Source organism: Lycorma delicatula, chromosome 9 (assembly GCF_047948215.1).
Source record: "Lycorma delicatula isolate Av1 chromosome 9, ASM4794821v1, whole genome shotgun sequence".
Classification (NCBI taxonomy): Eukaryota; Metazoa; Arthropoda; class Insecta; order Hemiptera; family Fulgoridae; genus Lycorma; species Lycorma delicatula.
In genome coordinates this window covers 48,274,107-48,298,504 of record NC_134463.1, presented here as the reverse complement: position 1 = coordinate 48,298,504, position 24,398 = coordinate 48,274,107, and the positions used below count along the sequence as shown (strand labels likewise).

General features: G+C 28.8%; 1 protein-coding gene across 1 annotated transcript in view; it reads left to right on the top strand.

Moving 5' to 3' along the window:
- LOC142330199 (alkaline phosphatase-like) overlaps positions 1-24,398 on the top strand; it is an 887,512-nt gene that overhangs the window by 81,239 nt on the left and 781,875 nt on the right. Inside the window, exon 2 of the mRNA XM_075375322.1 lies at positions 20,005-20,379. Within this exon, the coding sequence (XP_075231437.1) occupies positions 20,295-20,379 (85 nt within the window). The 5' untranslated portion in view covers positions 20,005-20,294. The remainder of the gene's footprint in view (positions 1-20,004; positions 20,380-24,398) is intronic.

Genomic DNA, 24,398 nt, shown 5'->3' with positions numbered 1-24,398 from the left:
CGCGATAAGAAGTAAAACAAAATTTTAGACAATTTTTATGGAGGTTATTATTTGACTTTTTATTTATTACCAGAGAAGAAATGTTTCCGATATAACATGATAAAAAATGACGGTCAGATTATCACCGGATAATAGCTCACTCGTACATAAAAATAATTCTTAACTAATGCAATTATTGTTTTTATTAATTTCACGTTGTAAGAAATTAAAACGAATCGATACTTATAAATAAAAATATACATTTAAGTTTAATTTAATTAATTATAAAACAATACACAACTAGTAGTAATTTACTGAAAGTTTATAATAGTCAACTTCAAAAATAACAGATTATGAAGGATTACGAAATGAATAATATAACTCAACAAAACTAACCGTTTATCCAGACAAGGATGTAGCAGTGGTTTTGTTAACGGTATCTACAGAAAAAAAAGATTGTGTGATAGATAATGATACAGTAGTTTTTACTGTATGTATGTGATTATGTTATAATATACATCGTTGTAATATACCACGAGTTACCAAAATTGTAATAATAAATTAAAATCTTTATTCGTAATAAAAAAATCAACGACTTTGCTTTACTGAATGCATAATTTAATTTATTTGGTTGAATTTATGATTAATAAATTTTAAATTACACTAATTATTATACGTACGTAGTAAAATATACACCAATATATAATAACGAAAGGTAAAGTCGATAGATGGGTGGAATATATTGACGAGTTATACGGAGGAAATGAATTAGAAAATGGTGTTATAGAGGAAGAAGAAGAAGTTGAGGAGGATGAAATGGGAGAAACAATACTGAAATCTGAATTTAAGAGAGCATTAAACGATTTAATTGGCAGAAAGGCTCCTGGAATAGACGGAATACCTGTAGAATTACTGCGCAGTGCAGGTGAGGAAGCGATTGATAGATTATACAAACTGGTGTGTAATATTTATGAAAAAGGCGAATTTCCGTCAGACTTCAAAAAAAGTGTTATAGTCATGATACCAAAGAAAGGAGGGGCAGATAAATGTGAAGAATACAGAACAATTAGTTTAACTAGTCATGCATCAAAAATCTTAACTAGAATTCTATACAGAAGAATTGACAGGAGAGTGGAAGAAGTGTTAGGAGAAGATCAATTTGGTTTCAGGAAAAGTATAGGGACAAGGGAAGCAATTTTAGGCCTCAGATTAATAGTAGAAGGAAGATTAAAGGAAAACAAACCAACATATTTGGCGTTTATAGACCTAGAAAAGGCATTCGATAACGTAGACTGGATTAAAATGTTCAGCATTTTAAAAAAGTTGGGTTCAAATACAGAGATAGAAGTACAATTGCTAACATGTACAGGAACCAAACAGCAACAGTAATAATTGAAGAACATAAGAAAGAAGCCGTAATAAGAAAGGGAGTCCGACAAGGATGTTCCCTATCTCCGTTACTTTTTAATCTTTACATGGATCTAACAGTTAATGATGTTAAAGAACAATTTAGATTCGGAGTAACAGTACAAGGTGAAAAGATAAAGATGCTACGATTTGTTGATGATATAGTAATTCTAGCCGAGAATAAAAAGGATTTAGAAGAAACAATGAACGGCATAGATGAAGTCCTACGCAAGAACTATCGCATGAAAACAAACAAGAAGAATACAAAAGTAATGAAATGTAGTAGAAATAACAAAGATGATTATAACCACTGAATGTGAAAATAGGAGGAGAAAAGTTTATGGAGGTAGAAGAATTTTGTTATTTGGGAAGTAGAATTACTAAAGATGGACGAAGCAGGAGCGATATAAAATGCCGAATAGCACAAGCGAAACGAGCCTTCAGTCAGAAATATAATTTGTTTACATCAAAAATTAATTTAAACATTGGTTTGATGACTGGTTTGATGCAGCTCTCCAAGAGCTGCATCAAACCAGTCAAATGACTGAAGACAAAAAAAAAGAAAGTAAAATATACATTTTACGCTAAAAAAATAACGAAAAAAATAACGACATAAGGTATAGAATTGTTTTACAAAAAATACGGTAATAAATCCTATACACTCGTAAATTCAATAAATTAAATTATATGTAATTTAATTTTTATGAAGCGTTTATTTAAAGTAATAATTAATAACACATAATTAAATTTCTGAATATTAAATAAACATGAAAGAAATCACACATAAAAATACTTTGAAGTATACTAGAGTTCATTTTGAGAGTTTCTGTGATCTGAAAGCGTAATATGAAACTTTCTTAGTTATTACTTTGTATTTTTATTTCATTATTTTATAGAAACGGATATTAAAATAATTGGAATAGTTTATAAAAGGTGTTGAAAATGACCTCCAACAACAATACAACACTGAACACATTTCAATTTGCTTTGTAATACTTTAATCAGATGGTGTACTGGAATGTTTAATAACTGCTGTATTGCGGTTTTTAGTTCATGTATTGTCTGTTGTGATACACTGCTCGTTTCGCAGCTCCCATAGAAAGTAATCTCGAAATGATTCGTTCATCAAAGACATTTAGACATTTCGTAAAAAAATTCATTGACCTGTAAGCTGTGCGTTGTGAAGCTATCTTGTTCGAACCAACTGTGATTGATTTCCACTTCTGTTTACTGACTAATGACTTTTGTTAAAATAGCACAATAACGAACACTATTAACAGTATTTTCAGAAATGTTTGGATCCACAATCCGTGTTCTACTCACACCGACCAAGACTCCAATTTTTATAAAGATTGTTCTTGTAATTTATGAAAGTTACTTGTCAAACACAGTAGTATTTTGTGAATTAATTTACCCTTCCTTAAGAAACCACGCTTCATCTGTAAAAAAAAAGCAATGTCGAGAAAACTTACAGAATTTTAGCTAACAAATTATCCAAATCATTGAAAATAATTTAATATTTTGGCATGATCTGTAGGTAAAAGTTCTTGAACACACATTACTATGTAGGTGAAAAGTTTCAGTTCTTTTCTTACAGCGTTATGTGCGGTAGCAACTGCGATATCTTGCTGCTGTGCTAACTTACCTGTTGACTTTTATGGACTTCCGGCTATAGCATTCGAAATTTCAAGCATCTTCTGTTCGTTTAGTTTAGGTGTTTTACTTCGATAAGCGTCTTCAGCCGAGCCTTTTGCCTGAAATTATTCGATAAGAATTTGACCTGCATTACAGTGAGAAACAGGAGTATTTGGAAGCTTTTCAAAAATTTGATCTTAACTGAATCAGTATATTTGCCATCTTCACGAAAGACGTGTTCGACAATAAAAATTCGTTTCTCTACCGAATGAACCATTACGTTTCTTAAAATATTGATTCCTTTAAACAAAACGAATCACGTTCGATTACAACTCAATAACTGTCGTCTTGATTTATTACTGAGCAATGCCCAACGAACCTACAGTGCAATCAACCTAACGCCGATAAAATAGAATGCATCACGTAATTGTAAATAATATTGCACAGCAACTTTCTGAACGCACCGTTTTAACATGAAAATAGATTGTACTAGTACGGTCATATTAATGTAAATAAGACTAGTTTTTAAACAGCTAACATTTAAATATCATATAATTATTAATGTTATTATTATATTAATATTATGTTATACCATAATAAGCTAGCTTTTTCGATTGTATATAGATCTAAATTATAGAGCAGAATTTTGTCCTTGACTGGTCACTATATCTGCAATAAGATTTTTTAATTGTGTTGCTATGGGAACAAATAAAGGAAACACTACATGAAATACTCAAATACCATGTTTGAAATGAAAGATATAATAAAAGTAAAGAATACCTTTGATGAATAGACTACTGGTATAAACTAACAATCTCTGAACTAAAGATATCTTTCGTTATTATTGTTATTTTTTTATTTATTAATACTTAACTGTTAATGAACCTTCGTATCATTGTATAAAATATCATGTATAAGAAGTTGAAATAATAATAATAATACAATAAAGGATAAGAGTAAATAATGTCTACAATAGAAGAATATAACAAAAATAAAAAGAAATAAAAAAAGTAAAGCTGGGGGTAACTTGGACTAGTACGTCCTGACAGCAGAATGAGACTTAAGAGATAGAATAGTATACTGCAGTTCTTCAGCAACCTAGTTTATCATTTCTAATTCTTCTTCTTATCCTGCTTTAGTTTTCATTGTTCCATTTTCCATTCTTTTCTGACAAGTTTTACTCAACTCACCTTAATGTTACATCCAGTTGTCTTTCTTTTTTTTTTTAAAAAAATCTTCAAAACCTTTTACTTGTTCTGACTTAAGAAGTTTCTTTTGTAAGAATTATATGTATATATAAAATCTTCTTATTCTTTGTATTTTAAATACATTGTTGTTTACTACAACATAACATTATTTTTTATTTTACTTTAAATATATTTAAAACATTCATAAATCTTTTACTTTCAAATGGTTGAGTTTAATTCTTCTAACTTAGACTTATTCTTTTTTGGAATTATTAATAAGTATGTTAAAAAATGTTTTTTTTCTTCTTAGATAAAATAAACCTCCATTTTATATATTAAAGTTTTTATTATTATATATATGTTTTTAGAATGAAATTTCTAATTTAAAGATGCATTGTAATTATTTTAATTTGAAGATATATATTACAAATTGTTTTATAGATATAGACGTTTTAACTATATTTTTTATAAAAGGAAAATAATTTTATATAGAGTTTGGCAGTTAATATTTTCTAAGAGGAAAAAGCTACTCCTACAAAAATCTACTACTACCTTTAGAGTATTATATTAAAATTCATAAGCCATTGGAACAGCATATATGATTATAGAGGCATCAAAAATATTAGTTATAATGAAAATTAAACATTTTCGTGTGTGTATAAACGAGCGCGTGTGGGCGTGTGTGAGTTTAATTTTATATATATATATATATATATATATATATATATACTACAGAGTGTTGACAAAGTAAAAAGAAAGAGTTAAACCCTTAAAAAACTTCTCAATAATTATATTTAAAAAAAATGAAATTTATTAAATTTTACTATTTGAAACAATCTATTTTTCATTATTAGATCACGACATTAAAAGCCATCATAAGGGAACAACTCAAAAAAGTGTAATGACAGGATAGGGTTGTGACGTACTATTTCAAAGGAGGTCTACTTCTTCATTACAAGGATTAGGTTGTCTAAACCTGGTTTAGGTATCCATAGTTTCCATCCTTAAAAGGAGATTTGAAAATAAATATTTTGATTTAAACAAAAGGTCTTTTAATATATTTCATAGACATCGTGCATCTCAAAAAAATACTTTAGCTTACGAGAAAAGGGCTTTATAATAATTCCAGTTGTTATTACTAATAAATTACCGAACCATTTAAAATAAATAATCTTTCTACCAATTTATTTAAAATATAACTAAAAATTTTCTTTTTTACAAAAACACTTATTTTGTTGAATTTTTTATAACACTGATAAAACCAAGTTTACAAAAATTGAATTTTCTTCACCTCTGTTCATATTTACGTGTAAATATGATCTCAATTTTCATTAACACTTTCTAAATTTAAAATTACTAAATAGTAACTTTTTTATTTTTAGTATGTTTATGTAAATACATACTTAATGTTATTTCATGTATTTACATTTAAAATAATTACGATGGATTTAAATACACGTATATTTTATTTTATATATTTTAAGCCTCCGGTACCACCGTTAGGTATTGCTGCAGACGATGAGATGAACTGACAATTTTTTAGTGTGTGAAAATACCATGCCTGACCGGGATTCGAACCCGGCACCACCAGATGAAAGGCCAAGATGCTACGACTCACCACACGGAGACCAGCATATATACTCATTTTTACGTGACCTATAAGCATATTATTATTATGTATCGATAAAAATAAAATATTTATTATTTATAAATAAAAACCGGCACGAAATCATTTTATAATTTTGGGCCGACTCACAGTAACCTTTTACATTATAACTCGGCTGTTTTTAGCCCAATTTAAAAAAAATAATAATTCTTTCGTTGTGAAATGCTTAAAATTTTATTTAATATTAAAATCACATTATACTGTTGTTTTTTGTGATAACGAAGACAGAATAATTAACATGATAATTTTTAAATCTACGAGCATTTACAAAAAAAAATCATCTTTATCTATTTAACAAAAAATATTAGTTTAAAAAGATATGCTAAATTTCATTACAATAAGTCAAACCGTACTAAAGACATAAATTTCTATTTAATAAAACAAAATGGCCGACAAAATAATAAAAAAAGCCGGCCATAATGAATTTTATGGCCCAGTACTGAACTGTTTGCTAATAGCCCAATAAAGTTTTAAAATTTTATACTGCCTTAACGCCTCCAACCCTTTTTCAAAACTTGAAAAAAAAAATTTTTTTTCTCTCCGAGGGTAATACCTGTTTACTAAGTTTGAAGATAGTCGGTGATTGGATCCAAAGTAATAAGACCAAATACAGGCCATACATACAAACAACAGTCTAACAAAAATAGACTTTTTGAACTTTGAGCATTGGAATGAAAAAGTTGTTCACATTATTGTAAATTTATTTAATGTATTTATTTGTTAAAAAATAAATAAAAAAATCTCCTTAAGGCACAAAATTTAAAAAAGACTAATCTTTTTTTACCGATCTACAGTATATTATTTCCAGTTATTGTTATAACTATAAAAAAATGCACTTTTAAACTATAGTTTAGGAATTGGTCTTACATGATCTCAGGGGCAACTTTATCAGTATGGCTATATGTATTGGAAGTGTTTCAAATTATAATTTTCAGTTTAAATGAGTTATTTTATTATTTAATCAAATTATGTAAAAACTTTTGCATCCTTTGTTGAATTATTGTGACAAAACATAATTTTCATGTACAAATTTTTCAGTCGGGAATAAAAATATTCAGCTCTTAATGAATAATAGATTTAATAATTAACTGTAATAAATAATATAAATGGAATTTTTCTTTCAAATTTTTTTAAGAAAAGTTCTTGAAAAATTTACTGCGGTTTTAAAAGTTCACTGAACTTTTATCAGAAAACATTTTATCAAAACAGATTCAGTTTTTAAGAACCAGGATGAAGCCAGTTTTATACCTCAAAAGAAAAAAAAAACGTATACTATAAATGACAGTCAATAATTAAACACAACAGTACAATAAAAGCGGATATATGATATGGATCTGTGGGTTGTACAGTTCATTCTATTATCAGTCTACATTACAGTACACAAAATTTTATACAAAGGACATAATTTGTTTAATTAATTTACAGCCCAATTAAATTGCTCCGCGTAGTGCTGGTAATTGAGTCATGAAATAATAATTGATACGTTGTGATCTCCCAGTCGATATACTTTGTGGTCTCCCAGTCGATATACTTTGATGCTCGATTGATACATACAGTACACGGCTAATTATATTTAATTAAACGATAAAAATATCAACAGAATAACAACCTTCCCTTTGTCATTTCGATGCAATTAATCCAAAAATAGCTCCTGCAATCCTGCAGTTATTTGTATACTTCTATTTTCGGACAGTTAAAGTAATAAAATGAACGTAAAATATGTTTTTTATTATTTCGATCTTTTATACTATAATACAATATATTAGAAAGAGGTGGTTAACTGAAATGAGATCTTCCATAAATATATATATATATATATATATATAAGCCTATAATGGTGGACTGGGCATATATTTTCCGATTCTACATTTTAAAATGAACAAAATGTTTCTTATAAAAAAATGTCAATTTCCCCTTCGGTTTCCTTTCCTACATCACTTTGTGTTTATTAATGAAAACATAGTTTCGCAGTCATACTGAGAAATCAGAAAAATGTTTGGTACACTTTCTACACCAACGTCGTCCAATAAAAAAAAATATTGCAGTATAAACACGTTCACAAAATTGCGGTCATGTCAGCTTTTAAATTCTATATATCTCAGTAATCTTTAATTTTATCATATTACCTTATATCAATTTTATATAATTTATTGTGAACAAAATGATACCTTAGTTTTGAAAATTGGTTGAAAATTAACCAACTTATGATAGAAAACGTATGACATAATTTTCTACCAGACTTCATTTCCTTCTCTATTTGTCTGCAACTAGTTTAAAAGAAAGATTATTGAAGAACTTTTCTTTTACACCAGCATTTAATTCACAGATAAAGCTTGTTTCAGTAGGAATGTATAAACCTGCATAAAACAGGATATTTGGATCGAGAAGAATCCTCATATTTTTTTCCAAAGCAGCCATCAACAATCTTTCCAAAACATATCGGCAATCATTGTTAACGACTAATTTATCCATTGGTTTTACCAAACCGTCTAAATTTGAGAAATTATCTCAAATATTTAATAAAATATCTTCTAGATTTGTTGGAAGACTCTATCTCTGGAAATAAGAGTAAATAGAGTAAAAGAGTAAAAAAGCACTATAATGGTGCTTCGGTAAATTTCAGTCGGTAGGTAACAGATTTTTTTTTAACCTCCGGATCCATCCACCGTTAAGCGTTCTTCAGAGGATGAGATGATGATTTGTAGCGTGTGTGAAAATGCTATGCCTGACCGGGATTCAAACCCGGGATCTCGGGATGAAAGGCCGAGACGATATCACTCGCGCCATGGAGGCCGGTAATAGGTAACAGATTATCTGCATGAAACTTTTCCTGAAAAATGGATAAGTCGCGTAATGTCAGTGCTGTGGACTGTCAGATCACCCGACTTAAACGCTCTGACTTCTACCACTGGGGTAATTAAAAAGATATTTTTTTATTCTACTTTAGTTCTCAGTACTGAAGACTTAAACCTGAATATCCTGAATAATAAGAGATATTCCAGGAATTTTACAGCGAGTACGATTGTCTCTCGAAAGAAGAATACAAACTTGGGAAATTTCGATGATGATCACTTTGAAAATCTCATTTGATTGACTTTTGAAACAATCATAATAATTACTATTATTTTAAAAATAAAAGTTAATTATCTTGAAGTGATCTTAATTTTTGTTAATTTGATAGTAAAACTGTTGGATTATCTCAGGTGATTATTATTTTTTGTTTTACTTTTATCTTAAAAAAAGTTATTACGTAATTTAAAACTAATTAAAGAAATAATATTAACCGCATTAATAATAAGTAAAAATAATTAATAGTAAGTCAATTATTAGCATAATATATCAAATAGCTCTTTTATAGAGAAGATGATTATGATATAATTATATCATAATATTTTCTGCCAGAAATTGGTTATTAATCTACCAATTTTTAAAACTAAGGTCGCATTTTGTTCACAAAAAAATGCTTAAAATCTTTGCAATAAAATGTAAGATGATAAAACTAAGGATTCCCGAGATTAAATGATTGACAAATTGAATGGCCCCATTTTTAAATTTGAGAATATTTTTAAACTATAATTTTTTATTTATTTGACAACTTTGAATAAATGTATGTACCAAATATTATTGTGATTCCTAAATCTGATCTCGAGATATCAATTTTTATTAAGAAACATAAGATGATGGACAGAAGGAAAACGGAGGAGAAGTCGAATATTTTTTCGTAGGAAATATTTTTTTCATTTTGACACATAGAATCCGAAAATTTATAGTCTCTTAAATAAAATGTATACTGACTTAAACCGAGAGTTACGTCACTCCTGAAAATATCATAGCCCTCCCCAAGTTAACAAGTACCTCATGCTTTACGTTTTTTTTTTCTTTTTACCGAATTCAGTGCTTCGTATCCAGAAACGTTTCGTTCCTTGAGATGAAACGAATGTTTCATCCAAAGTTCATTGAATTATAAACGTTCAGCTACACAAATGATATCTTCAGTTTACAAATACCCTTAGTATCTGATTTTATAGTGAAAATCAATTGATTTAAAAATGAATAAAAATATTTAAACATAAAATATTTAAACTATATATATATATATTATAATATTGGAAGACCCAGTAAACATATAGAATTCATATTACATTATTATTCATATTGGCAGATTCTGCATATATATATATATATATATCTTATATAAAAGAGAATGTCTTGACTGATTCACTGACTCATAATCAACGTACAACCAAAACTATTACAATTAGAGACTTGACATTTTCAGGGTACCTTGGTATCTTTAAGAAGGCGTGGACTAAGAAAGGATTTTGCAAAATTTTGATTTAAAGGGGTTCAAATCAACAAAAAACTAAATTTCGTGTTAACAGCACTATCTGTTGAACGTAAAAGCAACATCCGCTATACTAAATATTTTACGATTCCATTGGAATGTTTCCGATATGTGTGTCCGCTATAGACTAAAAAACTACTGGACCGATTTACTCGCGGCAAAAAAGGGAGAAAGTGAAAAATCGGGAAAAAGAAATAGGGAAAGATCGAAAAGATAAAACGGAAGAAGGTAAAAAGGAAAGAAGGGGAAAATTTAAAAAAGAAAAAAGAGGAAAAGAAAATGGAAAGGGAAAAGGAAATGGTAAGGGAAAAAAGAGAAAAAAGAAAAGAGGAAAGAGGAAGGGGGAAAGGAAATTGGGGAAGAGGAAGGGGATTAAATAAATTTAATTAAAATTAAATAAAATAATATTAAATTGAATTTAAAATAAATAAATAATTAAATTAAAATGGAATTACAAAATTAGAATATGTGAAGCAAATAATTAAAGATGCAGATACAAAAAAATGGTTGAGATTAAAAGCGTAGGTAAAGCATGGAAATGAAGTAATTCATTACACCTGTCAAATAAGTTATATTAATACATCGTGTGCGCGAGCAAAGCGACAGAATGAATGTGTGAGTGCTCCAGTGCTTCCAGTGAAAGCCGTTATATTTTACAGCTGTATTTTCTGTACAAAATAATGAAAAAAGTTCATAATAAACTTGTGTTCCGAAAAGGCTTTGTTTTTAAATTAGGAATAACAAAGAATTTTACCATGATTTCTGCTTAGCGGCAAAACGAACCTAAATCGAAATTCATCGAAAACCAACTGGAATCAAAAACCGGAGATGAAGGGAGAAAGGGAAAATCGGAAAAGGGAAATAGGGAAAAATCGAAAAAGGAAAAAGGGTAAAAAAGGAAGGGGAAAATGAAAAAAGAAAAAAGGGGAAAACGGGGAAAAGGAAAAACGGGAAAAGGAAATGGAAAGGGAAACGAGAAAAAAGAAAATAGGAAAGAGGAAGAGTAAAAGAGGTATGGGTGAAAGGAAGGGGAAAGAGAAACGGGAGAAAATGGAAAGGGAAAGCGAAGCGAGCCACGACCCTCTGATCGTGAAGGGAAGCTCAAGTAACCATAGAGCACGGGCGAAGCCGCGATGCGGATTTTCGATTACAGATTGTAATAAATTTTTTGTTTATCTTTATTGAACTTTCATATTGAACTATTTTAATTCATTCATAAAATGGATTGGTCTAACAAATATTGTTCAATTTTCTTATCTTCCTCTTTTTGTTTCCTTTATTTAAGTTTTGCACATTAATTCATTGTTTATCGTATATTCCTTCCGTATTTTTCATAAAAATTATTATTTACCGTTTTATCAGGATTTAATGAAAATCTAAATATAATATTGTTGATTAAATATTTTTATTCATAAAAAAAATAAGTTTACTATTCAAAAAGTATTGCGAGTGAAGCTACATCTATATGGTGCGCGAAGTCGTGACGGGGTACGCTAGTATATATACATATATATGTATATAAAGGCCATTAATAATATTTGAAAATCTATAAGCTAACATTCAACCGTTAAATATAAGAAAATTAAATTTAGTAAATACTAATCGAAAAATTCTCAAAATTATCGGTATGGCACCATCATACCCTAAGCACTCAGAGGGCACCCATGGGAGGACAATTCAAGTATTATGGATGGACAGGATAGGAATTTGAAAAACACTTTAAATGACATGAAAAACAAAAATTTTGACATAAAAAACTTTCAGATTTTTGTTAAAAAAACCATTGGCCGGTGGCCATTTGATTGATATTTTTCACAGTTAGTTTCTGCAGTGGCTACAGTATATCCCAAATAGTGATTTCACGCCGGCCTCCGTGGTGCGAGTGGTAGCGTCTCGGCCTTTCATCCGGAGTTCCCGGGTTCAAATCCCGGTAAGGCATTGAATTTTCACACACGCTACAAATTGTTCATCTCGTCTTCTGAAGCAATACCTACCGGTGGTCCCGGAGGTTAAAAAAAAAAAAAGTAGTGATCTCATACCGAAAGACAACTTGTTTCAAGGAGGAGCATTTAGTAAATTTTATTTTTGTTTGTTCAACGGTTGAAAAGTTTTTCAAAGGTTCCAACACTTTGTTAACATCCTTTGTGTGTATGTATGTTTATGTTGTGTGTATTTATATATATATATATATATATATATATATATACATAAAATGAAAACTGTAAAATTAACCCATCGCGTTGGTCTAGTGGTAAACTCGTCGTCGTAAATCAGCTGATTTCGAAGTCGAAGTTATCAGGTTCAAATCCTAATAAAGGTAGTTATATATAATACCTTTATAACTACTTGTAGTTTTTTATAACTACAAGTAGTTATATAGTTAAAGGTAGTTCTTTATTCGGATTTAAATAATAGATCGTGGATATCGGTGTTCTTTGGTGGTTGGGTTTCAATTAACCACACATCTCAGGATTGGTCGACCTCAATTTGTTCAAGACTAAAAATTTTACCGTAGTTATATTACACTGATAAGTCGCTAATAAATAAGTCGCTAATAAATAAGTCGCTAATAAATAAAAGTATTAAAAAAAAAATTGTAAATTTAAATTTTCCCACAGTAACTTATATTTTTTATCTATTTCACATTGTCGCAGAATTTACTGCTTTCATATTCTGTACAAAATGAGAAAAAAGTGAAGAGAAAAAAACAAAAAACACTTGCTTAATTCTGAACAATAAGACCAACTTTTCTGAAACGAAAAGTTAATAATATAAATGTTAAAATATAGTTTGTCTTCTTGCTCAATTCTGAGAAAAAAGACAAAATTTTAGTTTTCGACACCCTTACCATATCGTAGTCAGAAAAGCACAGATTTTCAGAGTACAATGCACTACACTAAGTTCGATTAATGAATAGACCCTTAACTCAAGCACCAAGTTTCAACTCGCTCATCATTGTGACTCACTGCATAAGGACTATGAAAAATGCACCAATAGAAAGTCACCGTAACCTTAAATTGAGGTAATGTTGTCTGATGTCGATCTTAAATTGAGTGTAACTGAAGAATGACTTAACCAATCTTCATTAAATTTTCACAAAAAACAACAGATACACTACTATTACAGATCTAAATTTCAATGAAATTGATTCCGTAGTTGTAGAGATTTTCGAGCAACGAATGTTTATATATATATAAACATCAAATATTATAAACATATATATATATATATATATATATAAACATCAATTCTACTCGTAAAAATAATGAAAAAAGTTCATATAAACATATGTCCTAAAATGCTTCGTTTGCGAGTTTTGGTTAGTGAAATATTTTGCTCAGATTTCAGCTATCCCGGTAAATTGAGTTCATATTGAAATATATAGGACGTTAATTAAGGGGCAAAATTATTGATTTATTATGCTTTCTAATCTGAAAAATTTAATAAAATACCTCCGAGAACCGTATCTGCAGTAGGTTTTGAGAAATCTGGGATGAAATTCAATAAATTTGTTTAAAAACCTTGTTTTATACGTACCGGAATAAACGTTGTCATGACGATATATAACGGAATGCCATTTCAAATAAATTATATTTTTGTACTCCTCATAACTACAAACGTAAAGAAAATTAATTTTCACCCCCGTCCCCCCCAAATCCATCGTGTAATCGAAATTAATACCGTACGTTTTTTCGTAAAGTCGGTAAACATAAATAATTTAAAAAATAATATATTTATAAAAATTTTAATAAAATTGTTTATTTTCTAAACTGTATTTAGGTATACACACAAAAATAATCACATATATAAAAAACAAGGTTATTAAAGTAATATACTGAAATGAAAGACACATTTCTTTAACAAATTTTATTTTTTGTAGTTAAAGTATGCATAAGAATCGACATTTCAAAAGATATTGGATACTTTAAAACAATTACTTTTGTTGTTTTAGAATCTCATCCAAAGTCCAAAGTCAATATAGTTTTCTCAAATCTACTTTTATTATCCTACATTTAGGTTCTGTTTGTACATTCTATTACGTATTTTTTGCACGATATTATCTCTCATTGGGTTTCCATTTTGCTTTTATTTATTTCTTTTGGAAAAGCATTCCAGAAGAAATAATTTAGTAAAAATATCATTAAAAAAACTGAATTTCAAATTTATTAAATAGAGCAAAGATGTATGCTAAATAACTCTTAGGTTGAAAAAAATAAAATTATTTTTTTGATTAGAATAACATTACTTCTAAAAAGAAAAACGTATTTTTATACGACCGAAATTTATTCCGACATTTAAAAATTAAAAATGTGATCTTTTTTTCAGTTTGAATGTAATACAGAACTTTAAAAGGATTTTGCACGATTCTCGTTTATTTTTTATTTTATCAAATATGTTGTATTACTCCAACAAGTCTCCGAAGATTAAAATAATAATGAATATTAGGTTAATAAAAAATAAGTTAATAGATTTATAAAAGTAGATTCATCCATTGTATAAACAATATTGATTTTTTATTAACAAATTTATAACAAAATTAACTACGTACAACCTATGAAATCAAACAAGTATGGAAATATTGTTTTTTTCGAAAATATTAAATATGTTTTATTCACGTAAACATATTAAGCACAAAACATTCTTTTTAATAAGAATAATACAAGGGACTTGGCTAAAGTTCAATCATTTCAACATTATTATTGATACAATATTTTTAAATTATTATAATAATTAATTATTCTACATTAATTTTTTAAAGGAATTAATACGGCTCACTTTCTAATTGTTGGAAGTTTTGTTTTCAAATCTTTTAGAAGATTATTATTAAACACCTTCACCTTCACAGGTTGAGTCAAACAATGGTTCCTAAAGGGGAAATTATGAAAGCACAATGACAGAGAGAAAATAGATAAATACTTTAATAAAGCAATAATATATATATATATATATATATATATATATATATATATATATATATATAATGTATATACAATCATTAGTAATGAATTTGAAAACTAATTAAAAAAATATATATTCTGGTTAAAGTTGTGCATAAAATTCTGGTTTAATTTTTTTTATTCAAAAACTATCACAAAACTATCAACAGGTTAATATGATTTCAGATAAAAGGAATTTTTAAATTTTAAATATATTATTAGGAAGATCTTTTAAGCGATTAAAAGAAATAAAAACTAAAGTATAGGTATAAGTATTGTATAACTCGAAAAAATTTCTGCTGTTTTTCCTAAAAAAGAAACATAGATTACTGTAAGATAGTTTGTCCAAGAATTAATTACTAAGGATTTAAAATTTCTTAAACACTAAAGACGAGACTAGAAAATGTTTAACAAAATTATCGGTTTGAATAATCAGAAAAATTAAAAACAAAGGTTCATAATCTGAATTATTTACTCTCCTCAAATTAATTTGTTATATCTGTATTCTGTATTACATATCGACAGCCAGAATAGCGTGAACAAATGAAACAATGGTGATATGGTCCGCAGTCGGAAGTTCCGCCGGAAAGATTGATATAGCACAGGTTTCATAAGTGAGCGTTGGGGTATGCATGATTTAGTATCGAAGAACATAGACAGTTCCTGACCATACTTTATCTGGGAAAATCGTCCGTCCAGGTAGTTAAGCAGAACTAGGCAATAAGGATGAGGGAAATACCTGTACAGTAGGCCAGGCAGCTATGCCCTATCAAAGGCCTGCTGGACATCCAGAAAAGTAGCCGAACGGTATTTTTAGAAGGCGCTTGCTTATGATCTTAACAAGTCTATGCGTCTGCTCAACAGTGGAGTGGCCGCAACGAAAGCGAAATTGTGGACCAGGAATGGCAAGACCTTCTTCTTGATTAGGACATAGCCTCCGAAGAAACAATCTTTTAAATATCTTTGACAACATACGTAACAGACTTAATGACCTTATGATGTTACGTCACCGGCTATCCAGCTTTGGGACCATTTGCCGCAACTTCCATTCCATCGGAAAATACGTCAATCATAGTATTCCATTAAATAGAGACGTTGCGTACCGGATGGCTTTGGGAGCAAGCATCCTAAGAGGTAATGAAGACAATTTTTGAAATTAACTGTTAAAGCTGCCATTTTGGTTACCAATGTCATAGTCCAAAATTGTTTTTAAATGTTCTTTAAAATTATTTTCATAAGCTTTCCCTTCCCCTTTTCGTTTAAAATGAAGTTTCCTCCTCCTGTGGGAGTTCTTGGGGTGCATGAAATTCGAGGTCCAAACTGCAAAATAGATCATTTTAAGAAAGGAAAATATGATAAATTTCATTTTTCTATGTTTAACAGTTAACAATTTGTTTAAAAATTGCTTAACTTTTATGAAAATTCTATATACAGTAGTGCAAGTCGGATCATGTAATTTATTAACTGTACGTTCACTAAGATGTGCTACATTAAATATATTTTCTGAAAAGTGTTGGGAAAGCCCTTTTAAAAAATTTGAAAGCCCTTTTAAACTTTTTGAGTTTGACTTGCCAATTATCACAACAAATAAAAACATTTTCATAAATTTTCCAAAAATTGCAACTTTATTTTATATAAAATTAAATAGGTATTTCAGTTCCGATGGAATCAACTTCAGTAGTAACCATCAGTATTATTGAAATATCAAAAGGAGAGCATGTAGCTTCTGCGAGATCTGCATGTGGTCTGATTTAGATTGAAGATGGTTTCATTGGAACTGAAATTGCAATAAAGTCTTTTTACGTCTCAACAAAACCTGTTTTCTTACTAAAAATGTTTAATAATTTATTTTTAAATAAATGATTATATTACAACTATAAAAGAGAAAGAATATTAACTGGGTCAAATTATATAATTATATTCTTGAGTTTGTTTTGTTTTCTTATTTGATAATGATTGTTGAAAAATACAAATACGCTTTAAGTTCTTTAAGAAAAATAGACGAACATTTTTCTTCATATTAAATTTTATTTTATTAAAATATATATAATAAATCAGAAGAAAGAAAAAATTATAATATTAAAAATTTTAATTTAATTTAATATGTCTTTTATCCTACTTCCGTAAAGTGTTGCAAAATAATTAAAATACAATTTGTTAAATATTTTTTATAAAATAAATCAAACTGAAGCTCTGTTTAAACTAAATTAAATGGTCTAAGTTTATATCTAGTTAGAGGTAAACATTAATCAATCATGTAATAGTTGTGTATAAATCACATGGTGTAGAGTGGCGAAGGGGAAGTAGTTGTTTGAGAAGAGATAGAATGCAAGAGTTTACTTAGACCGAGATACTATTAAGGGGAACAGCTAAAGGACATTGACTGTATAAACTTTTCTAACTTGTAATAGATTTTGGATAGCCAAATAGCTTTTAACAATGAACATACTGATTGTTGATAGAGAATTAATATTTAATGACGTTAAAATCTTTAATATATTTTACGAATAAATAAACCTCCTACTCAATATCGATTACCTTCAGTATCGATTGTTACCGACTAATATACGAGTATATTAATTAAATTATATTTTTCATCATTATTATTACAAACCTGATCATTGCAGTTTGTTCGATAACACTGATCTACGATTAAATACAGTAATACCAGTGAAATTAGAATCCCCGGGATGTATAGTTTAAGATGATTGCAAGAAATAAGAATAATTAGTGCTATGAGTGCTCCAGCATAAGATTATCTCTTAACTGATGCTAAATTATATGTCGGAAGTACGATATTCTGTAATTGGATGTCGTTCATCAATTCACAGTTTTTGGAAACTTAGATGTAAATGCTTCTTGTTATAGCGTATATAATGTCTACTTCTTAGATAAATATCAATATGCACCTCAAGGTGCATGTATGTCTTTAAGGATATCGTAAATCTTTCTTGATAAATTATGTGTAAATGTAATAAAATGGCTTCGTTGACCTTCATTTTCTTTTATCCAATAATTTCTGCAGAATATTTAAAAAGATTTGAAGTCTTTCTGATGCAGTAACTGAACAATATCTATCAATATTAGTAATAAATGTTTTGTGGTCATACAATAACAAAGTTTGTACTATTATGTCGTGTTGAATAATGATTAATATAATTTATTTCAAACCAATCTTGTAGATTGATAACAACGGAGAGAATTTTTTTTTCGGTTGGAAACACGTCCAAGGCAACCAGTTCGGCAATTAAGCATCACTCAGTCACCTTAGGGTGTCGTGGCAGCAGCCTGCTCTCGCCGTTTTGCTCTCTGTAGGGGCATCCCACCGAGATCTCCCTAGCGTCATCAGGACACGCCGACTTCTTCTTCTGGATAGCCAGCTCATCCCTCAGCTGGAAAGCTACTCTTCTCCGTTCCTAACCTTTCTTTTTTCTTTTTCTATTTAGCCTCCGGAACCACCGTAAGGTGGACGACTGTAGAAAGAATACTGCAGAGGATGATGAATGTGTGAATATAAATGAAGTATAACCTTATACATCTCAGGTTGACTTTACAATATTGTGAGAACGAGACTGCTGTCTTTGGAGAGGCCGTTGACAATTGGGGTGGCGCGGTCGTACCGAACTGTTTCGGCGGAAGCAATTTTAGTAATAGCGGCCATGCCACCTTTACATCTGATAGCGGAGGAGATAGTGGTGAGATCGGCGAGTGTGCCATAAGGTCAAGCTAAGCGAGATACACTGATGAAGTGGCAGCACCGTTGGGAAAGGGCGCAGGTAGGAAGCTGGACGACAAGGCTGATCCCTCAGATCAAACCATGGTTGGGCAGAAGGTATGTCGAGTTAACCTATGAGATGACGCAGTTACTGTCCGGTCATGACTGCTTCAACAAATCGGGAGGTTAGAGGCAAAGACACCCTTGGGATTGAGTCGTGCTTTGCCGATCTAGGTCCAGTCCCAAGGGGAAGGGGATGAAAAAAAGAAAAAAAAGGTTGACTTTACAAATATTAGATCTTAGTTAAAAAATTTATGTTTGATGATTAGAAAAAATTGTTTAATTGGTTGGATTCAATACTTTAAAACCTAATTTTATTAATAGTATTTAAGTATTATTTTCCAAACATTTACAGTAAAAATAATTTAATAAACAGATTATCAGTGTGTGTACGCCAATCGTATGTTAAATTAAGCTTGACTGGTTGAAACCACTCGTTAGTTCCCGACTAGAAGTAAAAATGAGGGTGGAATATACGTAAAGATCTTATCAAGGTCACCTAATCGAGTTACCGACTAAATATGATTGGTGGATGCTAGCGCTGGAGGGAGATAAACCAATCACATTTTAATACAAATTTTTATTGTTATAACTAAATAAAATATACAATATACATGTAACATTGTAACCACTTACTTATGCCATAAATAGTTACGCTGTCACCGGGAATAATTCAACGGAGCGCAGCCTCAGGTGCTCCCTAAGCGCTACATGTCAAACCAAGTGAGGTTAATTCGAACAATGATGTCATAAATGCATTAACTTTAAGAGGAATTAAGGAATTTTATAAAAATGTCATTTTAAGAAAAAAATAATAATCCTTGTGATAAAATGTAAATTTAAAATTGTTTTTCGCGACGGTAAGCTTAAAAAGAAGTAGTTTCTCAGCTGGGAAAAATTATTGCCCATTCTGAAATTTCTTTCTCCTGAAAATATTTTTTCAATCCAACCACGGAACTTAGTTTTGCAACTTAAAATAATATTTTGATATTTATTAGATATATATAAATTAATATTTTTTATTTACTAATAAAAATTCAAGAAAAATTAATTTTTAATTTTTATTTTTACAGGTTTTACCGGAAATTTACTGTAGCATGATTGCCAATTAGTTTCAACATATAGCTGATGAACATGATTCATTATTAACAATGACTGACAAAACGTTATGTGTAAATAAATTTTGTAAAATATACATGTAGGATAAAATGAAGATGTGTGTAATTAACACAATATTAAAATGAATATTAGAGAATCATCCAATGTATGTATAATTTATAATATCTTATGCCAAAATTGTGTTAAAATTAAACGTAACTGTGATTCAATACAATAAAAAAGAAAAAATACTTCTGTGATTACAATGACAAAGTTGAATAATTTACAACAATGTTTTTGTTTAATACTCGTCTGCCTTCTAATTGTTGGAGACACAATTGTTGTTCATGGTAAGTGAATTTTTATTATTAATTTTTAATCTAATAAATATTTTAAAACAAATTTTTGTTCACTTTTATATTATCAGCAAAGGAATAATTTCAAAAATTATTAAAAAGAATAAAAATTTCAAAAAATATAAATGGATTTATGAATTTCCAAGATTAAATTACGTATAATAATAAGTGGCAAAGATAAAAAATTTATATAGCTTCTTCAAGCTAGAAATATATTATGTTTTCTCTCCTTCTTGAGATAAACTTTTACCTTACTTTATATAAGCGTACTAGAAAACAGTTGTAGTCAATTCAAGTGGAGAGTTAAAGTGGTTCAGACTGTAATTTAAGCTAACCCTTTTCGTTTAACGTGAAATTACGAAAGCGAGACAATTTTTATTACAATAAAAAAAGCAGCCTCATTAAAGTTCTAGGAATCTCCATTGACTCCTTACTTAGATGGAGCGACTAAATTTAATAAAAAAAATGGGAAAGGAGGTCCTATATCCAGAATCTGCATGTTATATATAATTAGAATAATTATATAGTTTATTTGCAATTAAAAATTTTAAGGATTGTTAATTTTGCCTGTGTCCCATCTACGAGTATTTACACCTACAATATAATCTTTTAGGTAATGCAGACAAATGGATCTCAACAAATATTTTAAATTCCAAAAATGGTCCCTGAAGATTATGTTGGGTTTGCATTATTTGCGTTGTCCGTTTTGTACTCTTACAAATTTTAATAATTTTTCTCTTTTTATCTACGAATATTGAAAATGATTTTTTTGATTTTATAAATAACTCTTTTCTTACGTAACCAAACGCAATATACAAGCAACATGATTCATATGAATTTATTTAAGAAAAAGCCCACATGTACTACTGTACGTGGGTTTTAACAGTTTTTGCCTCATATCTTAAAACCACGTTTACAAAAAAAAAAAATTATATATATATATATATATATATAATCAGCTTCATCCCAACGGATAAGGAGGTATTAGTTTATCCCTACTTTTTTTTAACAACCTTGTTGAAAACATTGCCTCTAAATGGAGAAAATTATTGAAATAAATAATTACTCCTATAAATAAACTTTAAAACTCCAAAAAACATGAGGACTGATGGAACCTGTATATAAAATATCAATTTCTATCTTTAATTTTGAATAATGAAAATCGAGCTGTGTCTAGTACTAAAGTAGCTGATATGGGGAACTTTACGAATAACGCGGATTTCTTGGTACCCTGTTTAAAAATTAAAAAAAATTATTTGAATTTTATAATTTACGATACCTTATTTGTTTTTCAAATTGTGATTTTATTAAAATTGTTAATGAGGTACTGACTAGCAAGCGGTCAAATCAGATCCAAATTTTCTTACGAAATATTTTGATATTTTTTTGCAGTTTTACTCTTGCATAATTAAGTATTCACATTTCAAACTCTTATAATAAATTTAAAACAAAAATTTGTCAAGACAATACCGGGAAAGTTATGCAACCAAATTTTAAATATAAATAAATATTTGTGTCAAATTTCAAATTTTTGTTGGTAAACGGGTTTTGGAGATATAAGGCGAAAACTGTTTAGAAATAATATTGAATATCCCAACCACTAAAGCCGATTGTTTTTAATCTTTTGTATTTTAAATAACTCATTGAATACTTTTAAAAACTATAGCTTACTTTTTTAAAACCACTATACAAAAATTGAAGATAATAAAAAAAATTTTTTTCATTTTTAAATTTTGTCCAAAAATTTAATGCCATCAATACCAGACATATATATATGTACATTATATTTACATTTGTAATTTATCTTATATTGACTGATCTTGAATGCCATATGATATATATATATATATAATTTTTTATATAATGATTCATGTTTTAAAAAATCTGATGTGGACACCGCACAATTTTTAAGGGATGTGAAGGTGTACAGCGCAGCGGCTCCTCAAGCAACACAGCTACTGCTACTGTTCTGTAAGTGCGACGAGATTTGCTTAACCTGCCTCCGGTTACTTGACTAAAAAATTTGATGTGAACACCACATGACTTCCTTGTACGCCTATTAAATTACATATAAACATTTTTTTTAAATGAAAAGAACATCAAATTTTATTTCATTAATAACTTCTGATATTTTTTCATATTTTTCTTTTTATGATTGAATTATTATTTATTGTAAAACAAATTTTAAATTCAGAGGTTAATTATTAATAAATCAATATATTTAAATTTAAAAAAATTAAAAAAAGGGGATAAAGCCGGATTCAAACCGATGTGCCTTTCCTTTGTAAGATCCAAATATTTCATTAATTAAAATTCTATTTGGCTATAACTCTGGAACCAATTTATGGTTTTATAACAAAGTACCAATTATGATATAAAAAACTCTCAATGAATGCATTCCATATTTACGTCAGATAAATGCTATGCACTAACATATATATATATAAATTTTGCTAGCAATATTTGAAGCATTTAATTTGAGCCAGTCCGGAGGTTTAGTACGAAAATACAGACCAACTAAAGGACATTCACCTTCTAGAATTTTCTATACTTTTTTGTGTATTTTTGACTTAGGGCCCTTCCCTTAATGTTATAAATAATTTTATAAAATTATTTATAGTTATGATGCTACAGGGCAATCGACACATACTCGGGAAAGTAAAAATTAATTGAAATTTATAAGTGCATATGTTAATCACAGTATTCCATTACCGGAGTAAAATTACAAAAAAAAAAAATAAAAAGATTCTATATATTAGATAATTCAAGCCCAGTTATTTAATATTAATTACATTATTGACGATTTAATTTTTTCTTAAATTTTGTTGAAATTGTTACTTTTTAACAGTGTAAAGAATTTAAATATATATATCATTTAGTATTTAAAATATTTGAAAAAAAAATTTCTAAAACATAATTATGTTCTACTCCATTCTAGTCCAAGACGTTTGAAGAAACGTCAAACGTGAAGTTTGAAGAAACGTCAAACGTGAAGTTTGAAGAAACTTCAAACGTGAAGTTTGAAGAAACTTCAAATAGCTATTTAATCAGCGTGCACCTTGGTCATAAAAAATCATTCCAGCTCTTCGGTATCACGAGTTTTCTAGGACATCACATGTTATGCAAAATACATTAGGCCAATGATTAAATTTGTTATATAGGTTGGATTTTAGACTAAACTATGCTATATAATCTACATAGCAAAAGGAAGGCCTGGCAAAGATTTTTGAATAAATAATTTTCCCAATAAAAAAAATATAAAAAATCGAAATTATTGACCAGCCGCTTTGAAATTTTATATATATGGAAAAACAGTTGACCATGTCTAATGGTATAAAACATTGGAAATAATATAAATCCGTTGGAATATTATTACAAAGTAGACTGGAAATACAGTAAAATTAATTAAATAATAAAAAAACATTTATGAATAAAGGCAAATACAAACCGAATGGTTTCATCTAGGAAGAGGAGGCAAGGGTATTACTTATTACCGTGTGATAAGCAATCGGGTTGTTATTTACATTATGATGAAAAATATTATAAAAGAGAATGAAGAAACAGTGTAGGATGAAGGTAAATACACTTATGAAACATGCAAAATGAAATGATATTTTAAATATTAGAGAAAATATCCCGTAAGATGATTTCAACCTCAGATGATATTAAACCAAAATATAGCATGAAAACGAGTAGTAAAAAAGATACGAAGATAAAAGAAAATAAATCATTGAATATCTATGCAGAAGAAAAATTGAACAAGTTAAACAAGTTAGGTAATAATTTGAAAAGAAAATTGTAAAACTGAAAACGAAACAAAAAAGAAGAACAGCAATGGTGAATAAGCAATTAACAGAAAGAAACAATTATTATTTATTAGATGGAGTTAAATGCGAAGAGGCTTGTGAGATGTTACGATTTGAACATACCTCATCAGGTTGTACATGAAATAAAGAAACTAAGAAATAAGGAAAAAGAAAGATAGGAGATATTTGAAATATGGACATGTAGAA